General features: G+C 40.6%; 1 protein-coding gene across 8 annotated transcripts; it reads right to left on the bottom strand.

Annotated features, from left to right (window-relative positions):
- Positions 1-2,971: 2,971 nt before the first annotated feature.
- tpm2 (tropomyosin 2 (beta)) lies at positions 2,972-24,276 on the bottom strand. Of its 8 annotated transcripts, none has more exons than XM_031875754.1 (9): positions 24,030-24,276; positions 19,892-20,017; positions 15,824-15,957; positions 15,472-15,589; positions 14,809-14,879; positions 13,214-13,289; positions 10,486-10,548; positions 10,301-10,370; positions 2,972-4,111 (listed from the first exon to the last, which is right to left on the bottom strand). In XM_031875754.1, the coding sequence occupies exons 1-9, from the start codon at positions 24,141-24,143 to the stop codon at positions 4,029-4,031; spliced, it is 855 nt and encodes a 284-aa protein (XP_031731614.1). In that variant the 5' UTR covers positions 24,144-24,276; the 3' UTR covers positions 2,972-4,028. The 8 variants fall into 8 exon arrangements, with proteins under 8 accessions (XP_031731614.1, XP_031731613.1, XP_031731618.1 ...); XM_031875753.1 differs by lacking the exon at positions 13,214-13,289 and adding an exon at positions 12,404-12,479; XM_031875755.1 differs by lacking the exon at positions 2,972-4,111 and adding an exon at positions 7,930-8,287.
- Positions 24,277-25,162: the final 886 nt, after the last annotated feature.

Here is a 25,162-nt window from a genome sequence, read left to right as displayed (position 1 = left end):
AGGTCTGATAGATAAGATGGAGCTAGCCCATGTACGTAAACAATACATCTTAAAATCCATCCTAAAACTATTGATAAGCCCCAACCTTACTGGTGTTTTTATGAGTACTTTTTCATGTTTTGGTGTAATTAAGACATAGACACAAGATCACTCACTCACACACACACACACACACACTACTAAGTCAGCACACAGAGCCGAGACTGTGGAGTGAAGATTAATTGAGTAGCTAATAAAAGACTGATAAAACCTTTTCAAAGTGCAGATTCAGTGCTTTGGTGGGCTTTAAAACCAGACTAAAACCTCTGACATGTCAAGTGTATCTAAAAATGATTGCAATTGTTTTTACACACTTTTTCTAAAATCTTTATAAGAAAGAGGAGTTTGGATATAGATCTAAAATTGGAAAGGATTGATGTCCAGATTTGAACACAATCATTTGTGGAATCACGTAGAATTCAGAAGAGGTACTTAGTTGGGAGGAGACGTGAAGAGCGCTTCACCTCTCCACGGATCCCACAGCGCCTCCTCACCCCCAGGTTGATCTGCTGCCAGGCCTCTCATTGCTCAGTCACACCGGCCTCTCTCGATCGCTTTTGTCCCTGCAATGCTCTGCCGCTGTGCTCTTTTCACCGGGGGGTTATTTGGCTTGGTCGTACCGGTCATACAGTCTTTTCTTCCTCTCCGCAACATTTTTTGTCATAAAAAATTGGCTAATTATGTGACCCATCTTTGTTCTATGGCACCCAGCTTAGCAGTTTCTAAAGGGACCAGTGGGTTCTTAACTGTAAATGCAGTAACCTTTGCCGCACACAGAAAGTCTTTGAATTTCTCTGCCAGGAAGGTGCTCTGTTATTGGGCCATGATAGCACCAAGCCCACATTTACTGGCGTCAGTGGAGAGCCGCCCTGGACTGCAATCGGTGCCTGCTAGAAGTTCATTAAGGGGTTTAGCAGTTTTTACAAAGTCTTGTTTCAAATGCCTATAATACTCCACAAAACGGAGGAATGTATGGACTTGCATTACAGTGCTGGGCTGCAAATCTGAAACAGCTGACACTTTGCCTGGGTCGGGTGAGACCGTCTGGCTGCTAACCACATGTCCCAAAAACTTCACCTCTTTCTGTAAAAGCTGGCATTTCTCAGTGCGGAGGTTGAGGCCATAGCATCCCAGGGCCTTGAACACTGACTCCAGATAGTCCAAATGATCTAAAAAATGTTAGACACTGTTAGTTGTTCCCCCAAGCATCGTTGCAACCTTTGAAAGGTGGCTGGTGCACTACACAAGCCACCAGGCATCCTTGTCCTCGACCACCCCTTGACTAACATCAACTCATCTATTTACTCTCACACTGCCAGGGTCAACAGTAGAGATAGTGGCTAGTCTCTGGAACCCTTGGAGATCAACAGCATAAGAGTGTATGTTCCTTACCCTTAAGTGGATTCAACCCCTCCTCACTGCCCCTAGGGCCTTAGCCACCTCTATACCCCCATAATCCCCTAGGGCAGTGGTTCTCAACTGGTCTGGCTGCAGGACCCACCATCACCCCTTAATGACAAGCCACGACCCAAATCGAGGAAAATGTTCAACTTCTCAAATGTACAGTATTTAATGAAAAGATGGTTCAGTTTGAACCTGAGCTGAAAATGTCCTCTGCAGTCGTAGTGTAGGGAGCTCTCTTATGCAGATAAATTCTGTCAGTCCCCATCCCACACATGTTTCACGTAAACGAGTAAACTGCTTTGTTTGTTATGTCTGTAGATTCGTCCATTTGTAATGCAAAATGACCACTTGCCCTAATTCAAGCTGTGGTCTGTTGTTTGATGTCATCCGACATGTCTTCAATTCGCCTACTTATAGTGTCATTTGACAGAGGTATAGTTTTCAGTTTATCCGCTGCGGATTGATCCAACAAATGCCGCTTCAGTTTTGACGGCTTCATGCTTTCTCGTGCCAGAACCTCGCTGCACAAAACACACTGAGGTTTTTGCCCTCTTTTGTCCTCAATGTAAGAAAATTCATATCTCATGTAGTCAGTGTCGTACTTGCATTTCACCATGCTCAATTAGCATGAAAACAAACTGTGTGGGTGTTCTTCTATACCAGGGGTATTCAAGTAAATTTCCAAAAGGTCCAGATTGAGAAAATCTCCTCGTGCAAAGGTCCGGAACATTACAATAATACTGTGTGTATTCTACAACATGTGGGATGCTGTGTCTTTTGATGGTGCTGCTTTTCAATCAAAGGCCACATCGAGGACTTTCTCTCTTGTAACGCAAGATGATCATCTTCCATTATCAATGTAACTAAAAGGAATACAAACAAAAACAAAATATATATTTAGGAATTATATTAAGATTAGGCTAATTTACTTTGATATTATACAGTAGAGCATATCCTACATTTTGAATTGATCAAATCAAATTACCCTTACAAAAACATTCTGGTATAAACATCAAATTAAAGACGTAATCAAAAATGAAACAAGTAATCCTTTACAATGTAACTAAATCCAATTCATTTTTTTCAAATACAGTTTCAACCCAACCCCAATTGCCTGTTGATATTTGGCTTATTTAAAATGTTTTACTCTCTTATGTCACTGACTGTTATAGTCTGATATCCTTTTTCTTATGACATTTGATTGCTATCCTGAAGTAATGGTGAAGTCTCTTTTTGCTATTGCTTGTTGTGTCTTTGTTATCATTATTCTTGTCAGTGTACATTTTGGGACCCCTTGACATCATTTATCCTGATACCATTCATTTGGCTTTGGTCTACTATGTACTTAGTTGTGGCCTGTGTTTGGGGAGGTCATTGGTTGGATCCCTGAACCAACAGGCTAAATATGGGAGGGTGAAATGCTGAGACCTGCTGTATGATTCTCACCTCTTCATCACAAATATCTAGCTGGAATTCATTGGGATTTATGTTTTCACATGAATCACTCCATCGATCAAGTCAAGTCACTTGTTTTGTTTATTCCAAAGGGTTTACACTGGTGATTTTGCATCAGTACATGGGTAACAACTCAGAAACAATCAAACTTTACGTCATGTCAAAGTAAAAAGAAAAACACAGACAGATATGACTACTTCAACCAATTATTTGTTTGTGATGGTCTGTCGATCAAAGTGGTAAGGTAATGAACAATGTTTATGTCAGGCCATGACATCACTGTAAAAAGTGATAACATCTCAAAGACATCCTAGAATTATGATATCTATCTTTTCAGGAAATCTATCTTTTTTTTTTTTTTTTACCATATAAAACCTTTTTTCAGTTAGGTTAGATGTCAGTATTACACCTCCAACCACCACTATCATCTTATAATATGGAAAATCAGTCCCACTCTCATATTTCTACTAGTTTGTTCTATTTGTAATTTAAATTACATTAATTCATCTAATGTTGTGACATGCCTAATATACCAGACAAGAATGACTTCAAATAATGTAGCCAATCAGTGGTTCATTTTACTAAAAAGGTTAAATTAAAAGACAAAATATGCTTTTGGTCGTTCCCTTCTTAAATACATATGTGTGTTCTGATCTGATGCCCCAATCAGCATTTGTCAGTACCTTCCGAAACTGTTAGAAATAACTAGAACAAAAAATATTAAAAGGAGCGTTTTCTGATTCGCCCCAATTAAGCATTGGTTATCATTATTCTTAAAAGATGGTAATTCATAGAGCTCTGCTACATACACAAATATGCCCAATGAGAAATGCCTTCATCATGTTTGGTCAAACAAGAGAAACGTTTCTAGCAGAAACAATTGCTATGGTTGTGCCCAAGAGTGAATGGAAGGAACGTTTTATTGATTGTACGATCATTTCTGATGACCTTTACAGTGCATGTACACAAAGTAGCTTTCAGTTTGCAATAGACACTTGCTCATGTCTCTTAAGGGGCACCATAGATTTACATATGAACCAATTCTCACATGACTTGTTTTTACCTATAACACTTGTTGATGTTACACTGAGAGATTAAACCTTGTCCTCCACCTAGCTCTGTAAAGGTCTCTATAGATTGTTGAGCTCCAGGAGTGTTTGGTCCAAGGTCTGGTGCATGTCCAAGTTCTCTTCTTTGGCTTGGGCCAGTTTCTCTGGAGAAGGAAACAAAGTCGCAGATGAGTTTCCATATATATTTCCTCTCTTGAACTGAAGATACAGAACCTCTAATTCTACAGTATTTATGCAGTCTGTGAATTGTTGTTTTACCATATAAAGGTGTGCTAAGACAGACAAGAAGCTAATAATGAAATGCTGCTGGAGAACATCGCAAACCTGCTTTAAAGGAGACAAATCATGCTAATTTTAAGGTTCATACCTATAATATGGTTTTCTACTATAACATGTTTACATGCTTTAATGTTCAAAAAACATTTTATTTTCTCATACTGTATTTCTGAATATACCTTCATTCACCCTCTGTCTGAAACACTCGTCTTAGCTCTGTTTCATTCCCTCCTTGCTGCCAGTGGCAGTACACAAAGTGGATAAGTCTCCTTGTGTTCCACACAGGTCAGGATCTTATGTAAACAAAGTCTACCTGCTACCTGCTACAGCTACCTGCTACAGCTACAGCTACCTGCTAGTCCCAGCTACAAATAGCACGTAGTAGCCTACCTCCGGCAAAGAGGCCGGCTACCTCCAGTAGCCGGCCTCTTTGATCTTCTCACTGTTGGCCTGGCATTTACTGCACTTAATGGCTCCATTAAATCCGTATTTCACTTCTATATTTTTCCAGTCCAACAAAGGTAAGCACACTCTGGGCTGTGTTTGTCATCGTGCCTGCTACTTTATGGTCAGAGTGCACCTTGTTGCCCTCTAAGGCTGTGGTTGACAGACTACCTCTCCCTCTTTTCTCTCTGGAGGTTTTCGAGCATTCCTCTCATCGTGCTGGCTCGCTCACCAGCTACACTGACTGTCTTAAACAGTCTCTTGTGCTAATTTACTCCTTCTATTGCTAGATATTGCAGTTGTGTGCAGGGGTTAGAGGTTCTGATTCGCATCCTGTGGCCTTCTCACAGTACCCGCTCAGATTTTCTAGCTGGACCCTGGACAAAACTAGCATTGTTCTAGCTGAACAATGCTAGTGTGTTTCTCTTGTGGAGCTCAACTTCAGTTTGAGGATGGCCACGAGTTGTGCCCCAAGTGTCTGGGTGCAGGCCACCTTAGAGAGGCCCTTTCTGACCCATGTATTGACTGCAGCATTTTGACACTGGAGAGACTGCGTCAGGGAGAGGGCCTCCTGTTTGGAGATGACCTTCCACCCTCTGGGTCTGCTCAGAGAAACTGATTCACGCAAACAGCGGAAGAAACACAGAAGCAGGCCACAGGAGGAGCGCAGAAGCCCGGAACGCAAGAAGGCTGCAGAAGAATCTCCTGCCCTCCATTTAAATCCACGCAAATAACAAGTATGCATTTATTAGTGGAACCTTTATTTTCCATATATGATGAACTGGATGTTTACCTGGAGGCAGATTTCACATCTTTGCATATTCGGCAGAGCAGTGACTAAAATACTCCAGGTTACACTTAGCCCGGTTACAGATCTCGGAGCTGATTTAATAGAAAAAATATCAGTAATTTATTTATTTATCATTATCAGGCAGTTACACTGGGAATTAAAATGGCCAATAATAAGTACCAGATTACGTAGTTCATTTCCAGGAAATGATTAGGAAATTATCAACTCTAAAATATAATTTATTAACACCATTTCTGACAGTAATTATCAAAACATGAACTGGACTCACTCACCACATCTACAAAACATGTTTCACCAGCAAAAGGCCAGAACTCACCTAAAACATACATAACATGTGTCAACATTAAAGGAACAGTGTGTCAGAGATATAAAGGACTTCTTCTAAGCTAACGAAAACATTACCATTCTGAGTTTTGGGTGATTATACATTAATGAAAATATAGTTATCAATATTATATTCCATTTCTGTCAATAATCCCCCTAAATGTTACATACTGTCACAATGAAACATCATTTGTCGCTGACTGAATCAAGGCAGTCAGATTTATGAATTGTGACGTGACGGTGTATCCATGGAGTATATTTTTCTCTGTGAACTGTAACCAAGTGTGACAACTGTTCAAAGATCATCACACACCCTCAGTGTAGATGACAGATGCTACTCTCTTTGCCGATTGTAGAGTCCAACACAGGACACTACGGTCCGCCTGCATTTGGAGAGACAGCGAGTGCGACTACTGACAGTGGCAAGCGTGTGCCACTGCGGTGCCAGTGCCACAAGGAGGATCTCGGCCTTGCTGTGCATTTGTGTTAAACGTTGCTTATGTCAATGGCATGTGAAGTTTTCATCAATGCATCACTACATTTCTGAGAAACCTTTGGATAAGTAGGTGTTGGTGAGTTGGGTGTTTGATAGCTAGTATTCAGGTGGATTTACTGAAAGTCTTCATACATGTGAGGACCCAGTTTCAGGCTCTAATCCAACAATATCAGTTCCTCAAGAAAGGTGAGGTTCTTTTTTCAGCATGCTGTCAGACAATAAGTCACATAAGGATGGACGCACGCAAACTATTTAATCAAGGTGTGTGAGCAGAAAGAATCTGACTGTGACCATGTAAGTAATCAACTGGGAAAGTTTCATGATGGTATCTATTAAATATTTCTACCCCATTTACCAAAATGTACGTCATTTTACAATACTTATCTTTAAAGGCTGTTTTCTCTATATTATTTTCTTTTGTCAGACTCTGATCCAGAAATCTCCACTTCAGTAGCTCTTACATTCACCAAACTTTACAATTTCATTCCTCTCTATACTCTGAAGGTTTTTACAGAGGAGTTTGTTCATATATCAAAAACCTTTGACTATTATGTCAACAAAAAACAATAAAAGAATTTGAACATGGCTTTATCCAATGTTCTGTTATGGATATGTATGCGAATTGGCACATATTTGATACGAAAATGTCTCATTTGGATATTTAAACATACATTTCAGAAAGCTAGTAATACAAAATAATTGTCTTAATAAAAAAAATCAGATGATGAAGATTCATGGTGATATATTATTTCAAATTTTGCCGAGTCACCTTAACACGGGCACCATGCGAGTCAAATAACAGCAAAATGTAAATTGGCTTAACCATAAATAGATCCTTGTGAAACAGATGTATATTAGCCTATGTTTGATCTGTTAACCTTTTGGTCATCTCAGTGTATTATTATTCAGCCCTTTTAGTATAAAATCCTTGCCCTTAGCTTTCTGAGCAGAAAGGTGCAGTTTCTTTGTGTATGCGTTTCTCTCCCTGCTGCACGAAGGGTCATCAGCAACCATCGTTCTTCTTTGAAACATAAGGGGATGGTTCAGATTTCTTTGTGGAGTTGTTGAGGTACTTATCAGTAGATGATGGTCAGCACTCCCCAGTTTGGAGTAACAGACAAGAGTACCAGCACAGGATTGAAGCAATATACTGCTGTGGACTGGGCAGCAGCCTAACGTATTTTCGAGGGCTAAAAATTCTGTTTAAGTGTACGCTATATTTGGAATACTTTCTCTGCTCTAACTACTACTCTGAGGCAGCGGTAGACTTTGTCGCTGTCTCGGGGGAATTTGTCTCTCCCATTAAAAGTCTCCTCCAGTGTTTGGTGCTTTGGTCCAGCACCAATGCTTCCCAAGTAAAAACTCCTGACGTAAAACGAAGGAACTGATCGGGCTCAATATCTCAATATAGCCGATACCTATCAAATAAAAAATGTCTTAATTGGCCCCGATATCGATCTATGAGACTTTGACCAGGACATCCCTACTTATTTCTGCTTACAAATACATTATGGTGTGCTACAAAGCAGCTGTTAATTATTAATATACTGCTTATGAATATTCAGTAGAAGAACTAAACAAAACAGAAAGACAGGAAGGAGACAGAAAAGTAGAGAGAGCTTTAATACATTTATTACAGAGGGGGAATATTCAATAAAGAGAGGGCATTAACTCAGTGAACCTGCAGACACACAGCAGTGACTGGGTGAGCAATAACTTAACCCTGTACAAAGACTAGTGCTGTGTAACACGGGTGGGTGGATTCGGCACATTGCATTTCTAGAATCTTCCAGCCCCTGATACCATTGTGGAATGGAACAAAACAACAAGCAGGCGGACAATAGTTCAGACAGGAAGGAGGAGCAAAGAGGAAGTGAGAGAGCCGCTACAGTGTAGTCATGTCGTTGAGGGCCAGGTCCAGCTCCTCGCTGAGAGCCTTGCCCTTCAGCTTCTGAGCATACACCTCATCTGGAGGAGGACACACACACACACACACACACACACACACACACACACACACACACACACACACACACACACAGAAAGAGAGACGAGGGACCCAACAGACGATGCACAGAACGGAAATGGAAAGAGGCAAAGAGACAGGAAAAAGAAAATGAATCGAAACTGGTAACCTCTTAAACTGAATCAGCAAAACTCCAAAACTGGTGTTAGTCTCGTCATCACATCAGCTGGTTACTGCAGCTCACCAAGATTCAACTTCAAGCTCATTCAGAAAAATAATGTGATCCCTGATCCCTGTAGTCTGGGTTCAAACACACACACAAACTGGACAAGGCCATGCAGTGTTGTCAATTACTGCTCCACTCAACAGCTCTATATACAACACATGCCAGAGACAACAGGGTCACAATCACCCCAAACAGCATTAGGAAATGATTAGTGCATTCAGGTAAACCTCTGGAAGCCATGTTGGAAGTGCACACTTCCTGGAAACAGTACATGTGAGAAGCTTGTCTCTGACTTGGATGTGTCAATAAAATCAGATCATCACACCACTAACAAAGTCTTACTGTTACCTCAATAGCAGTACTCGGGTTTCTATACGTAGAATTTATACGTATACACGCTGCAATAACATCGTGTATACGTAGAATTTATACGTATACACGCTGCAATAACATCGTGTAAAAACACCATGACAAGTATAAAAACCGCAATCAAAATGAAAAAGTATAGTTCGAAAAACATACTTATCAAATTAACTAACTCATTCTGCAGGATGGCTCCTTTCAGAGTGTAAATGGTGGGCGATTGTGGCTAAGTGGAGAGCAGGGTCGTCCTTCAATCAGATCGGCGGTTTGATCCCCGGCTCCACTAGTCGCATGTCAATGTGTCCTTGAGCAAGACACTTAACCCCAAAAATTGCTCCCGTAGCTGTGCCTTCAGGTGTATGAATGTGATAGAATCTGACAATTTACCATTTAAATTGCACGATTCTTTTTTTGTTGTTTTCCCTTTTGCAGGCAAAAAAACCTGGCAGCGTTACCATGCACAGTAATCGCTCCACTACTAAGGCGCTCCTTAATATTGTCACAATAAAATATAAAATAAAATAGCAATAGCAGTATGAAAGCGCTTTGAGTGGTCGGATGACTAGAAAGGCGCTATACAAGTACAAGTCCACTACCATTTACCATTTGCCAGCTGAAGAAGTTCTGGTTTAAATTTGGAGCAGAAGTCTTCGCACAGCTGTTATATGTCGCAAGTGTGGACGTAAGGGGTCCCATGCAGGGCACAAGGGTATATGCGTGCAGGGATGACCCCAATAGCTCTTAGGGACCTACACCTCTACTCATAGAATCTATGAGTTACAGTACGTCAGTTACGTTACTGTTGATGACAAGTCAACATATCCTGATTTTGCTGATTCAAAGCTTTTAATTAACAAACAACAGTGGACTTTTATTGTTAAGAATTAATAGGAAACTGTGTTCAGCACCAAATTAGTTTGGACACACATGCGGACACAGCTTGGTTCCGACCGGGCATTTCCGTTCACTAGAGTAACAAAAAGACAAGTGTAACCAGGGCCATTGTTTTGGAGGCTAATGGCTGAACATCAAAAGCTCAGGGTGGCATTGAGATCACCCAGGCTCAGTTTGACTGCCTTTACAGATCTTCACATAACTGTGCTCATTAAGGCTACAAGTCCACACAGGTGAAAACCACAGAGATAATGCGTCTCAGTATCACCATTCTGTCATTGGGTATGTTAATCTGGTGATCACTGTGTATTTACACACTAAGACCACGTCCACGCTCAAGCTGAATAACCATGCACATGCAATCATTTAGATAGAGGTGATTTGGCTTCATCAGTCAAAACAGTACAGATTTCCAGCCAGTCATCAATTCAGTTCCAACAGCAGAACTGGAACCAGCAAGGGTGCTTGTTATTTTAACATTATTCACTGCATGACAGAGAGCAGGCATGTTACACAGGTGAGTGTTGAATACCTTCCAAGTCATCGATGGTTTTCTCCAGCTTGGCCACAGACCTCTCTGCAAACTCTGCACGAGTCTCAGCCTTTGAAACAAACCACAGCACAGCATGGGTCAATGCACACTCTTTGATATGTGTTCGTTAACTTCATATGGCGTAAGCAACAGAAACAGCAACAATGTAACAGAAAGAATCTCACCTCTTTCAGTTTGTCACTAAGAACTTTAACTTCTTCCTCATATTTGTCCTCCTTTTGTGAGTACTAAAATCCAAATAGAAAAAGGTATTAAAATGCATTTACAACTCCATTATTAGCAACTAAAAGAAAACATACTTCATAAATGAATTTAATACACCATTCACAAATATTCTTGAACAGAAGCAAGGATAATTATGCAAAATTGGGTGGGAAATTAAACAGTAAAACGTTAAGACAGCTTTAGGGCATTTCAACCTTGCCATTAAGATCATTTCACCACAGTTTGTTTCTGAAACATAAGCCAAATCTTCTTTGAAAAACCCAGAAGGTTGTTTTAACAATATTTTCTGCAGTTCATGATGAAAACGTTATTTTTTAACTGATTTCAACTGATATAAAGATATGATCAATTTTTGGTTAAATGTTTTGGAAGTGGGGTTGTGTGAGGTTCTTCTCAATAGTCTGTGTATTAGCTCCAGTAGATGGAGTTTGGAGAAACCGACAGGAGTACCAGCACAGGAGCAAAGCAATGTACTGCTGTGGACAGGGCACATTCAGTTCAGTTCTCCATCAGAAAGGGCTGACTGATGTTAAGTTAAGGCGGTGAAATATTCTAAATCTAGTGCACACATTAAGTGATATTGATTTTTTAGGTGTCTAAAATGTGTTTTGCTGCTTCCCCCGTCCTCAACAGTTTAGTGCTCTGCTCCTGTACCGGTGGTCCTGTCTGTTTCTCCATCTACTGTAGCTAATAGATTGACTATGGAGAGGTTCTTCATACAACCCCACTTCAAAACACCCAAACTATATCTTTAATCTAAACAAAGATGCTATCTGGAAATGACATTGTTATATACTACCATACTTGTTACCTTATTATTATAAACTCTTATAAACTATAGGATCTCTTAAACCCTTTAATTACATTTCAAGATATTAAGACGTTTGATCTTGTCAAATGCAGAACTTGAATTAAAGGCTGCTATCAAATATTTTAAAAAATGATGTGGGTCTGCTGTGGTGCTGCTGAAAGGAATTATGGGACCTTATTATCTCCTTTCCTTTGGTAAAAGATGGTCCAGTGTATCCTATGCTAAAGGAGATAAGAAAAGAAGCAACGATGCCCCTTTTCTTAGCATTTAGAGAATTTGACCAGCTGTTATCATGGCTGATACTAAGATACTTTCCCTCATTAGGAACCTTCCTAAGCAAAAAGGACTTCATTTGTTCAAGGCCCTTCCTCCTCTGAACTATGTTTCTCATGTCTCTACCAGGCATCAACCTTTGGTTCTTAAAAGTGAAGCCAATGCTTCATGTGTTAAAGCTGCATTCTCTCTAGTGTCCACCAGGGGGCGACTCCTCTGGTTGTATAGAAGTCTATGAGAAAATGACTACTTCTCTCTTGATTTATTACCTCAGTAAACATTGTAAACATGAGTTTATGGTCTCAATCTCTAGTTTTAAGTTTTCTTCAATACAGCATGATGTTCATTTGGTAAATTATGGTCCATTTAGAGTCAAACAGACCATAAAGCAGGGGATGCTTTAGGGCGGGGCTACTGTGATTGACAGGTCTCTACCAGAGACGTATACGGTGTCTCTACGTTACTCCTCTGCAGTCCAAATATGGTCAATTCCTGTTCACTGGTTACAAAAAAAACAAGATTGCGACAGACAAAATTGCCAAACTCTAGGCTTCCAAACGTCAGTCAACAAAGCAATGGGTGACGTCACGACGACTATGCCCACATCATGTATCTATGGTCTATAAGTCTCCATAGTTGGCTAATGAGGACTGTATGCGAGTTGTTAAGTGGACATGGATTCCGATCACTGTGTGTTTGAATTTCTTTTATGTCGGTAGTTTTGTTGTGACTGGCCTGTCCCGTGGCTGAATGCCCCTCAGCTCCTACTGTACCTTCTCAGCCTGGGCTTCCAGTGACTTCAAGTTGTTGGTGACATTTTTCAACTCTTCCTCAAGGTCACCTGATTTACTGAGCAAGGCAAGGGGCAGGAAAAGCAAGAGAAGAAAAAGTAGTGATTTGAAAGGCAGGAAAGCAGACCCTGACATGGTTTGATTAACATGTCTTTGTCTGTCTTACTCAGAGACAGAAGCTGGATCGCTGTCATGAAACTGCTCTGTTCAACTCTGAGTAAGACAGCAAAGGAGGCTTTTATGTTTTTGAATGGAAAATGTATGCCAAAATTAAGATACAGATTAATCACAAATTGAAAAAAGAATTCTGTTGTAATTCTATATTTTTCCAGTAAGCCCCATGTGCAGACCCAGACTAACAACATGAATTGCATTTCTCAATACTTTCTGACTTCCCTAGTCTCAACCAATGAGCTCAGCTCTTCATCTTCGAGACGCAAGTCTTTGAAAATAGCTCATGAATTTAACTTTTCTTTTTTTTCAAAGGATCAGCTAAAACAGTTTGTTGTATCTCCCTCTCTGTTTTTGAACTTGAAATTCATTGTGCCCCCCCCCCCACACCCCCCAGCTATGATAACCAAACCTGTGCAATTCCTCGTTGGTTTTGGTCTTTTCGTGGGATTTGTTCACAAGAAAAACAACATAGAATTTCAGCAGACGTATACTTTTAGTACTACTTGAAGGACATGCTCGAGGATAAGTGCAAGCCAGACAGAAAACAAAGAGAGGGGTTGAGAGGCTGCAGGTCAGAGGAGCAGAATTAGACCCTGGTTGAGTTCGTACAGTAAGTACCTCTTCCTCACCGCACATCGTGGACTTCAAATTCTGGTCCATTAGTCTGAGCTCCTCCTCCAGCTCCCTCACTCTCCTGAAGGGGTTAGTCGGGGAGGTCGGGGGTGAGAGGGGACCGTGGGCAGGGCGGCAATAAAACAACAACAAACAGTAACAGGTCCCACACAGGCGGTGGTGGTGTGTTCAGGCATGCATGACATATAAACACACACCCAGCTAGGTCTCTATTCCATTTGTCCTGCAGCTTGTATTCACACATGGCCACATGATCAAATGAATAATCAATTAGTCGGTTAACGGAAAATAAATTGTCAACCATTTCAATACTTGCTTCAACGTTTAGGTCTTTTATAAAGCAAAATGTCAAAGTAAATTCAATGTGAGGATAGATTATGCTATTCGACTCTGCATTTTATAGCTTAAATAATTGATCAATTTGCTGTTAATCGAAAACAGTTGTTAAGAGAATCATGCAGCACCAAACGTCAATACAAACACTGAGGCTGGGTTGCACCAACAAGGATTAAACCATGATTTAACTTTTAATCATGTTCCACCAAAATTCGAAACTAGCTTTAAACTAAGAAATTTTAAAACCTCTCTGGAATGAATTAAAATTAAAATTTCTTGCACCTAAACTTTAAACTGCAATTGAAACTGTGATCCTGTATTAACTTTAAACTGAGACTTGAGGAGGTTTAACTTTTAAAATGGCTGCCTTTTTGAGATGGAAGTTCAATGAAGAAAGTTAAGGGACGGACTCAATCCAAGTGAGTTTCATGCATGGAAACTGTTCTGGAGCAGGTTTGTTCCTTCCTGTTGTCTGTCGTTTTATCTTCTGGTATTTGGTCACATTACTTTAATTCAGCCACGTTTTTCTCAAAGGAGGAGCAATTAGAGCTTCTCTCCCGAGTCATCATGAGTTACGTTAGGTTAACTAACTGACTTTTTAACTAGCTTATTATTTTATTTTTCCACTATTATTATTATTTATTGAGTTAATTTTATTTTTTATTTTATGATGCTGTTGCCTATAAGATTTCATCGATGCCGATCCTTAAGCTTGCGATGTCGAGACAAGACTGGGACGTTCTATTTGTATTTTTTATTTCCAACACTCCTAAGGCGGGTGGGCAGGGGTTGGCTTTCATATCTGTTTTGTTTTTCTTGAAAAATATGAAACATGGCTACATTTACCTTCTAGGTCCGACAGCACGCACAAATTCATTTTTTCATTTAAATTTGGTTGAGCAAGCATCTCCATCCTGATTAAGCTGTGTAATTGTGGTTTAAACTTGGATTTACTAAACAATTAAGCAACAGAGCTTAATTTTAAATCAGGATTTACTCATTTTTAACCTAGTTTTGCTAAACTCTGATTACAACTAATCGTATATTAAATGAATCCTTGTTGGTACAACCCATCTTCAGGTGATTATATTGTTGTAAAATAAGAAATTTGTCAATGACAAAGGGAATGTGTCAGATCACATTTTGCCGTAGTAGTGATCACATGATCTCTACTATGGAAACATGAATAATGTACAGTGGCTCTTGTGTCGGTGTGAGTTTTCATGGTGCGGGTGTTAACTTACGCCTCGGCCACCTCGGCACGCTCCTCTGAGCGTTCCAGATCACCCTCCAGGATCACCAGTTTACGAGCAACCTGCAGACAATCAGCAATCGGCACACACTCTGTTTAAACAGTGTCATCACACTGATAGTATTTATCCTCACTGTGTTCCAATTACATACTGTACTAATTGTAAAGAGCGTGTACTATATTCAGAGATGGGTCCCAAGTTAGTCTGGGCTATGGGGCCAAATACAAGACCAAGTCATAAACTCATTACCCAAAATTCACCAAATTCTACATTTTAAACAGTTAGTATGGTACTTACAGAAATACATTCAACTTTGAGTGTATTACTTTAAAATTAACTTTATAATGTTTGGTGTGTTGTCCCTGCTACACAGTTAAGTCATAATGTTTTGTTGACCCCATCTAAATCTTCACATGTGATCTGCTGTATCACCTGTTTCTGTCTGCTGGTCTGCAATGACAACACCCACCTTTACCTGAGAATCCTTTGTTAAATCTTTTTATTGCCCCTAGTTTTCTTTATTGAAGTCACTTTTCCAGAACCTGTTTAGAATGAGTGTGTAGTATTACTTGGTAGAGCTGAACTGGGACACAGCTCACTACATGTATACGACGTCCTGCAAAGACGTTGATAAAAAAACAGTGACTGCTCCACCTCTTCATATTTGCGGTCGGCCTCCTCAGCGATGTGTTTGGCCTCCTTCAGCTGCATCTCCTGGATCTCCATTTTCTCCTCGTCTTTTGATGCTCTGTTCTCTATGACCTTCATTCCTCTGAGTGACAAGAGAAACAGCCAGTCAGAATCAACTGTTCATGTGTGACTCACTATCTATAACGCTGTAACATCTTCCTACATGTGCTTGATCTGAACAGTATTCAGTAAGTGTTAAAGAGCCTCGTCTACACATCATAACTCTGAAATAATGTTGTCTTCTTCTACTGCGGAGGAGCTTCATCAATCTGACAACATAACCCTGAAGAAGTTCAAGGAAGATGAAGTTCTTCACCTCTCGCTCTCATCTGCAGCTTTCTCAGCCTCTTCCAGCTTCTGCAGAGCAGTAGCCAGTCTCTCCTGAGCTCGGTCCAACTCCTCCTCCACCAGCTGGATACGCCTGTTTAGAGATGCCACTTCTGCCTCAGCCTGTAGCGACACACACACACACACACACACACACACACACACACACACACACACAACACACTGTAGATAAGAGCCTAAAGAAGTCACATTATATCCATAACGTCCATGATAACTGCCTATATAACAGCAGACAGACTTACAAATTAAAAAACATAATCAGTTCAACAATTTGGGTTTTGTGTGATCTGTGTGACTTGCCATCAAAAAGATAATGATGATTAAAGCATCCAAATGATAAATATGGCATTCATTCATACAGTAGACCTTTAAGCTTGATTTCAATTTTAGTCATCCAAGTGGCTAATATGTTACACCACGTCGCCCCTCCGTACAGGTAAAATCAGCTAGAATACCTGAACACTGTGATCGACACACTGATCGACATAAAGTCAGGAAATATTTTTTTAAAGTAGAGGAAAGAAACAAAGAAACAAACAATGGTAGTAAAAACAACAGGCAACCAGCGCTGCTTAAGAGTAAGAAGGAAGAGAGCAAGATCTCAGACCAGAAGCACCAAAGATGAGACGATAAGGTAGAAGCTGATGTTAGATGACAAAGCTAGAACACATTTGTCTGATTGAAGGTGCAGAATAATTAATACAATTATACATTTCATAAATCTGTATTTGTTTTAGTGCTGTTCTACATCTTATAGAAGAAGGTTGAAAAAATGTTTTAATTCTGAGGAAGACAGCCCAGACAAAAGAAATACATATTTCATACACTGATCAATTTCAGCAGTTGGGTCTATTTTGCTTCCATAACGTGTCTTCTTCCAGACTAGAGGAAAGAAAACATCCAACATACACATTCAGGTGTTTATTTTACCACTTTGTCTATTTGTGTCTGTAGATTTCTAATAAATTCATTAAAAGTTACCATTCGATAATTCATCAAATGTATATTTAAACGTAACTCTGCAGAAATCTCCAGCTCAGCAGCACTTACATGTTTCATTCCTCTCTATATTCTGAAGGTTTTTACAGAGAGGTTGGTACATAAATCATTCATAGCCGATACATACAGCATTGTATTACTAAAAACGGGAGCATTTTTGGTTTTTCATGTAAAACATTTGACTTTAACATGAGAATTCTGACTTCAGAACTCAGAATTCTGACTTTAATCTGAGAACTCGAACACATTTTCACATGCGGCTGTAATCCCCCTCCGCAGGCCACATCTTTGATTCTCTCACGCTATTGGAAGCAATTTGAGAGGAGCTACAGGTGGAGCGATGAGCTCCGTAGCTCCCGGTGTAGAGGTGTGTTACCCTCTCTCTGCCGTGCCTCTCCATGTCCGCGTCCTCCTGCAGCAGCTCGGCTCGGTCTTCCGCTTCGAACGCCGCTTGCTGCAGCGTCTGAATTTTCCTTCTGACCGCGTCCATAGACGCTAAAGTCGCCATACTGTGAACACAACTCCGCTCCTTCCAGGTGTCAACGTGTTTCTGTGGCACCGGCGTCAGAGGTCGGCATCAACGCGACAATTCTTCCGGACACGATTTCAAAATAAAGCAATTGTCAGTAAACCTCTTATTTTGAAATTACACAAATTATCAATCCCATTCTCGATCATTTGTGCGCATGGATTAGTACCAATAGTTAGTCATTTGTACCTTCTAATTGGGATTTAATTTGCACTGACGAATAATTTGTCCTCTGAAATTAAAATGACTGAATTGTTCCTCTAAATTAATCAATTAGCTTACTTATTTCACCCCCTTATTTGAATATATATATATAAAATGCATATACAAGTCAAGTACTAATGGTGTGCAAAGAAATAAATACTGAATGGATATACATGGACTGTAGAGTATGTACAGTATAGGCTACATGTGATGACTATGTACTGTACATAAAGCATGTAGGAATCATATTGACAGTGACAGATTCTATGTCGGTTTACATGTAAAAACATGGTGCATTTTAATCTGTCAAGAATATAGTCTATAATGGGAGCAAGTGGCTTTTGAACTGTTCAACTGGTGTTAGGGTTCATCAGAGTGACGGCCTGCAGGAAGGAACTCTTCTTGTGTCTGGTTGTTCCAGTGTTCAGTGTTCTGTATCCTCCCAGAGGGGGGAAGCTGGAACAGGTTGTGTTCAGGGTGTGATGGGTCTGCAGTGATGTTTCCTGACTCTGGAGGAGAAGAAGTCCTGGATGGAGGGCAGACTGGCACCAGTGACAGTCTGTTCCTGTCCTGTGGCTGATCCAAACCACACAGTGATGGATTTGCAGAGAACAGAACTCTGTTAGCAGAGAAGAATTATGTCAGCAGCTCCAGAGGCAGGTTGAACTTCCTGAGCTGAGGCAGGAAGTAGCATACGTCCTTTGGCCTTTTTTCCTGATGGTGTCTATGTTAGAAGTCCACCATAGGTACTGAGAGCGGAAGGCTTCCACAGTGGACACAGTGGTCGTTGTTCAGGATGGTGATGGGGGCAGCAGTTGGTAAGACATTCTGAGATTACAACTTCTCACATCAATAACTTGTAAGCTAATCATTGTTAAAACATAAAGGATGCCTCTGTACAATCTTAGTAAGTCAACGAGCTACAAGATGATTTTCATCAAAACCAGCAGGCCTCCGAGCGGGATAAATAACATTTGTTTGTATACGTGCAGCCGGCTGTGAGAAAAGGCACAGGGACCATCTACATACAGACAAACTACAAAAATATTCAATAAATTCATTGCTATGTAGTGTAGCGTGACCCAATTAAACTGAAAAGATAAGCTTTTGCATAATTGTGGCGAATTTGTATGAGGAAATTCTTTAACTATATATATTACTCAAAATTATGCAGAAGCACATATTTGCTTGGATATAGCAGCAGCTATATCCACTGTGGAGCTGGAATCTCCAACCCGACTTGCGGACCTCATTAAATAATGAAACATTTCTTGTTTCTTTTCCGGTCCAGTAGGGTTATGGGGAGGCTGACAGCTTGGTTGGCAACCCTCAGGCCCTCAGTATGGGGCTTGCTCATTCTAGTCAGCAGTGTTCCCCTTATTTTTAGGTTTCAGTTGTCATGGGTTATAGGTTTGGAGAACTCCAGCACCTGTTGCCCCACAACATAAGAACCACACACAAGGAGGGACACAGATGAGTGGCCAGGCCCAGGGCCAGCCCCATCACTTGCAACCAAGCACAGGAGGACAAGGGAAATGGTGGAGAATTGTGGTGTGGAATTGAGTGAATCAATCATGAGTGTTTTGATTCAATTGGCCTAACAGTGTGAACTCAAAGGGGTCCCACATGAGCGTCAGTACAGCAGCATCTGCACAGGCTGGTGCCAAGCAAATACTCAAGAAACCAAATCCTCCACACCAAGCTCCCCAGATTAGTCAGAATAGATGGTGTTCGCCTCAAGGTGCTGAAAAGCTTCATGATATGTTGGTAGAATCTGATACTCCACATGACAGATTTAATACTGGCTCTGCTGCTGCTGTCAGTGGTGAGACGGCCACTCAGCGTCAGAAACTAATGATGCCGCTTTTGAGATTTAGCTCGACCTGCTTTAAATTGTGCTCCTGAAGGTCAGCATTAAAATGTTTGTGATTATTGGGCATGAGACGTGGGAGTGTAAAGTTTGACTGACGTTAACAAACTGCTCTGTGCATATTTGAAACACAGAAGGAGTTAAGACTTGACACTGTTACTTTATGGCACTGGTAATGTCACTGATGGTCAAAATTTACAACTGTGTAGTAATTCATGTTAAACAGCCTGGTGCTACTTTCTTTTACAACACCTGAAAGAAACAGTTTGAGTAGTGATATATGAAACATTGACAGCACATGTAGTCAACAACATGGCACCTGTGTTACAGTGGAAAGGGTTCTGCTGTGACCCGACCACAATAGGTCAATTTGGTCTTGATATAGTTGCCTCCCTGCAGTAATGTGACAAATGGCCTCAGCACCCTTCACTCACATCTGTTGCCTTTTTCTCTGCTTGCTCCAGCTTCTCCTGGGCATCCTTCAGCGACTCGGAGTATTTGTCCAGCTCATCCTCCACTCCTTTCAGCTTCTTCTGCAGACCCAGCAACTCCTCCTCCAGCTACAGGCCGAGTACACAAACACACAGTACACACACACAGAAACACAGCATGTCAGATAATACAACCATAACGGATACGAAATTCATTTACGAGAATAACTCTTTTTACACCACTGGTAGGATGACCTGTGAGGGTAATATTCTCCATCCAACACATAAGATGTCTCAACAAACCCCGTCTCCTACGAAGTATACGTGGGAGGCTGTGGCTCAGAGGTTGTTCCTCTAAGACAAATTTATATCCATTCAAAAAAAATAAACTTGAAAAACTGTTGAATTAAATTAATCATTTCTGGTTTTCTTTGGTATTTTGTCACATACAGATTTGCAATGATGGTTGCTGGGTATTATGTATGTTGATGTACAATTTCAAGTCTCAAGCGGTCTCAAGCCTATTTGATCATGTGACATGTGAGTAGCTAGTTTAGGTGCAAAATCTGTCAACACTGATGAGCTGAAAACATCTGCAGGCTGAGCGAGCATTCACAACGTTGCTTCTTCCTCAGAGTCTTTGTGCTTCCTCTCCTCGCAGGTTTCCATGGATCGTGGTTCTACCTGGATGCTGGTCCTGCCTGACACCCACAGCTACTATTATTATTATTAGTCACATTTCAATTACTATTAATGTTACTATCACTGCTTTAATCATTATTATTATTATTTATTTAATCCACTGCTGCTGTTTTTATTAGTAGTAATACTTTTTCTATCATTATTCTGTTATTATTGGTGCTACTACTGCTATTACTACTTTATACATTATATGAATCATTGATGTCATATGCATTGAACGTGTTGTAACTCTGTTATGATGTTCATTCTGTACACATGACATCTATCACACTCCATCCTGATAGAGGATCCTCCTCTGTTGCTCTCTCTAAGGTCTCTCCCTCTTTTCTCCCTGTTAAAGGGTTTTTTGGGGGGAGTTCTTCCTGTCCCGATGTGAGGGTCCTGGGACAGAGGATGTCACATGTGTACAGATTGTAAAGCCCTCTGAGGAGAAATTGTGATTTTGTGTTATACAAATAAATTAAGTTGAATTCATACCTTTGAAACATGACAGAGGCAGTAAGTAACTAGGGTCCATCATAATCAGCGTTTCAACAATAGGTGGTGCTATGTGACAGACTTTTAGGAAAAGTCAAAAACTAGAGAACTTGGACATTTTATCGAAATAAAGTTAAATACAATCAAAATACAGACACGGGTCAATTTGAGCTGTTGGCAGTTCTAGTGTTAAAAATCTGTTCTAGAGCTTCAAGTCACAATTGTCCTTATTCAATAATCAGCCATCGTTCATCATCTTGTGGACAAGAGGCCAAGATGTCGTAGAAAACATTTGTTTTTAAAGATTTTACTTGTTCACCCGTCATTAATGATTCTTCATATGCAGCATTAGCCTCCCCCACCTTATACCAAATCATACACAAGACATCTCAATGTCAAAGAGACATATTTCCATGAAGTCTAATGATCTGGGACACTCCAATGGTGATCGAATAGGCAGATTGTCATCAAATCAGTGGAGCATGATCCCATTACAGAAAATATCAATCTAACGAGCAGAATGCTGAGCGTTTTCTTGTTCACAACAAGATGAGTCCCTTCCATTTTTGGACTTCAGGCTTTTGTTATCCAATGACTCATTTGCAAAGATTGTTTTAGCAAGTCTCCATTTGCAACAACAGCTTCATGGACTATAAAAAGCCAATTGTAAATGACAGTGATGTAGCCTGACCACAATGTCCTTTCTTAACACTTCTGACAGTCGGCCCCAGCCTGTAGCCATGTAGGGCCTCTCAGTCACAAATAGCCTGGGACAGCCCTGATCCTACAGTCGACATTGTGGCAACTCCCGAACCAACAGCCTTGACCGTCTTTCTGAGAGGAGCAACGATTCAAAGAAGGTGGGGGACTTTAGAGGGAACACAGAAATAGACATGCCAGTGTTCAGTGCTCAGAGACAAGTTATTGTGCAGCCATTGTAATAGCTGAGAGCTGGGATCCCCTGGGAACAAATGCTATGTAGACAGTTGCATATGTTGAATAGCTGCTATCTATTAATTTACTGCTATGTGATCTTTTAAATTACACTGTGGAGCTGCACAGGAGAGACTGTCTCCAGACCATAAAGGGATATCACTGTGTTCTTCAGCTGAAACAATAAGCCTTGACTCATTCCTCGGGTCACAGCTGGAAACTGCAGAAGGATTTGGCAGCACATTGTGGATGAGTCTTCAACCACTGGTGGGCCTCAGGGCGCCATCTAGTAGGCAGCGGAGGTACTGCCAAATGTTTTTTTTTAAATATATCTTTATAATTATTTTAATTTGATTTATTCACATGAATTAAATTGGAAAAAAAACAGTTATTCAAACAAAGCATCATTTTGATGCATCATTTTGATGACTACTTACATTTGAATATCACCACGCTAATCACAACACATCATCATAGATGCTTTACTTTTTTGGCACTGTTAGCTTACTAACGTTCCAGCATACAGTGACACTTAATGGCTCTGGTGAAATTGAAATGAACTGGAATGATTTGAAAAGAAAAAATAAGGTGGGAGACAACCCTGTGCCATTCAAAGTTTCAAAGTGTGTAGTGAGGAAATTACCCTGAATAAATCACATTTGGATTCATGATGGCAGGCAGTGGACGATGAAGGATAACTGAATACTTGAATATTTGTTCTCATTTATTTGGGTTGGTGGTCCTCTGGACTTTTCATCAAAAGTGACTTGCTTTCCGTCTTTCTAACATGGTCCTTACGGCCCTGTGCACACAAGGATTTATAGACCCCATGAGTTCTCTCTCTAGCTGCCCTTGAAGCAAACTTGATATTATATGAAGAATGAGATAAGCACAATTCCATAACTTCAGTGCAACACTTTTCATATTGTCCATTCTTTCCGTGTATCCATTGATAATTACAAGTTTTCTATATTCAGCCTACCAACAGACATTTCTATCCATATTTGTGGGAAATGGTGTTCTACAAGGCTCCATATTAGGCCCCATCTTATTTTTAATACACACGCTTCCACTGGGTCGCAACATATTGTCCTAACATACCATTCACCAATTATGACAGAAAGCCAACATCCATACAGTGGATTCATTACCTTCAATTACTGTTTAGAAGACTGCGTTTCTGTTTATTCTGCTCTCAGTCTCACTTAGTTCCTAATTAGACCAATGAGGATGCTTGATACCAATGATGATATATTGGCCAGTAAATATTTAGATTACACATAACGTAACATTTTTTGATGAGGATACCCTTTACTTTTATGGGCAGATTGGTGGTCTGGGGTTAAAGCAGTTTGCCTCTGGCAATGTCATTTCCCATCTCTTTACTCATTTCCTGTCATTCTGTCCACTCACTAATAGAGGGATAAAATGCCCGTAAAAATATTAAAAAAATTCAACTTAGCCAGCCTTTTGCAGGACAAACTAACATGTGATGGAGACACTGTTTCGAATAATCTCAAAACCATCCACTGACTACCTGTGCATTTTTGGGTTTTTAAGATTTTCTCACTTTAAAAGCCACTACCTATGAGGCTACCCTATGACAACCACGAGCTGGTGGAAAATACTGAAGAAAGGCCAAAACAAGTACAGAACAGAAGCCATCTAAAGTTTAAAATTAGATCATTTTAGCCATTATGAAGTGTTTCAATGCTTTTGAATTCAATGAAGTCTTTCCAAAGTTACAGAGTCATGCTTTACGCCCCTGGTGTTCTTCAGTCAGCCCTCTTCTCGTAGAGATCCTCCCGATGGTCCCATCATGCCTTGGAACACACTTTCCCTGTCTCTGCTTAAAAGTCCTGGAGAACGACATACACACTTGCCTAACATTGTCCTCCTCTTGCTTTAACTTTCCAGTTTGTTTGAGTTGTAATTGATTTAATTCTTTTTAAAAGCTCTCATTTAATAAATGCAAACCCCTGCGCACACTTTGATGAGAGAACCGATTGTAGCAGCTCGATGTGTCTACCTGTTTGCACTTGTCCTCCGCTCCTTTCTTGTCCCCCTCGGCCTGCTCTGCCCGGTCTATCGCGTTCTCCTTATCCAGCTTCAGCATCTGCATTTTCTTCTTGATGGCCTCCATGGTTCTTCAGGTGGTGGGCTCTTAGCAGAGGGAGAAGTGCGCTCGGTTAGTCCGGACAGAGACAGAGACAGAGGTCTGCGACAGGGACGGAGGTGGAGAGGAGCGCGCGTGCGGCTTGTCTGAGCGGCTCGGGGAGAACTCGAAGATGGAATACCAGCTGCATGAGCCTCTACATTTTTTTTCGGGGAGGATTCGCACGGGGACGTTGCCCATATTTAGGCAGCGAGAGTTGTCCAGTCTGTGCGCGTGACTTGTGTCTTCAGCACGTGTGAATACATCACATCCAGGTGCGTCAGGTCCACCTGGATCACTGGTGGTCCTACACCTCAACTCACATCCAGCGTGTCCATGGAGAACAAGTTGACCCTGAGGGAAATTGATTCACCTTTAAAGAAGCTTAGCAAGTCTGCAACGTGGTCAGGAAGTATTCAGACATAACGCAATGCTACTCTTTTCAAATACAAATCATGCATTCAATTCAATTACTTCATTTATTTCAGTGGAAATAAGAAAACAGTTGTGGTCAACTAAGTCCATTTACTGTACTTGATTGTTTCTCTTGTATTATACTTGATTCTACTCTAATACATCTCAGTGAGAAATATCAATAATTATGATTGTATAATGTACATTTTTCTGAAATGGGTCATTCTGCATAAGCCTGCTTGTGGTACATTTTGGTGCTAATACTTGTATATTAAAACATCTGAGACCTTAGTCAAAATGGCCTTTCCTTTTCTTTACCCTCCATTTCCTCTTCTCTGTCTGTCATGTATATTTAAATTTTTTGTGCTGTTGGAATGAAGTGCAGCCCTGCTGCCAATCAGAACCAGCTGGGTGACCATGAAACAGGATGGTCCAAGGCTGCACCCCAGAGAACCCCTTGTGTAACCCTACCTACCTCAAGATGCAACCACGTTTCTAATATGCTCCACAAAAAGTCATAATCTATCTCTTTCTCTTCATTCTCATTATCATTTGCTCAGGAATCCACTAGCTTCCACTTAAGGTTCTCAAAA

Source organism: Anarrhichthys ocellatus, unplaced genomic scaffold (assembly GCF_004355925.1).
Source record: "Anarrhichthys ocellatus isolate YVR2014 unplaced genomic scaffold, GSC_Weel_1.0 scaffold95, whole genome shotgun sequence".
NCBI classification, from domain to species: Eukaryota; Metazoa; Chordata; class Actinopteri; order Perciformes; family Anarhichadidae; genus Anarrhichthys; species Anarrhichthys ocellatus.
The sequence above is the reverse complement of the archived record's forward strand: the minus strand, read 5'-3'. Positions and strand labels throughout refer to the sequence as shown.

Coding starts and splice junctions, on each gene's coding strand:
- tpm2 (XM_031875754.1), bottom strand. CDS start 24,143: ATGGAGGCCATCAAGAAGAAAATGCAGATGCTGAAGCTGGATAAGGAG. Junction 15,958..19,891: donor CAGAGAAAAAGGCAACAGAT/GTGAGTGAAGGG, acceptor GTGTCGCTACAG/GCTGAGGCAGAAGTGGCATC. Junction 4,112..10,300: donor AACCATCGATGACTTGGAAG/GTATTCAACACT, acceptor TTCCTTCTCCAG/AGAAACTGGCCCAAGCCAAA.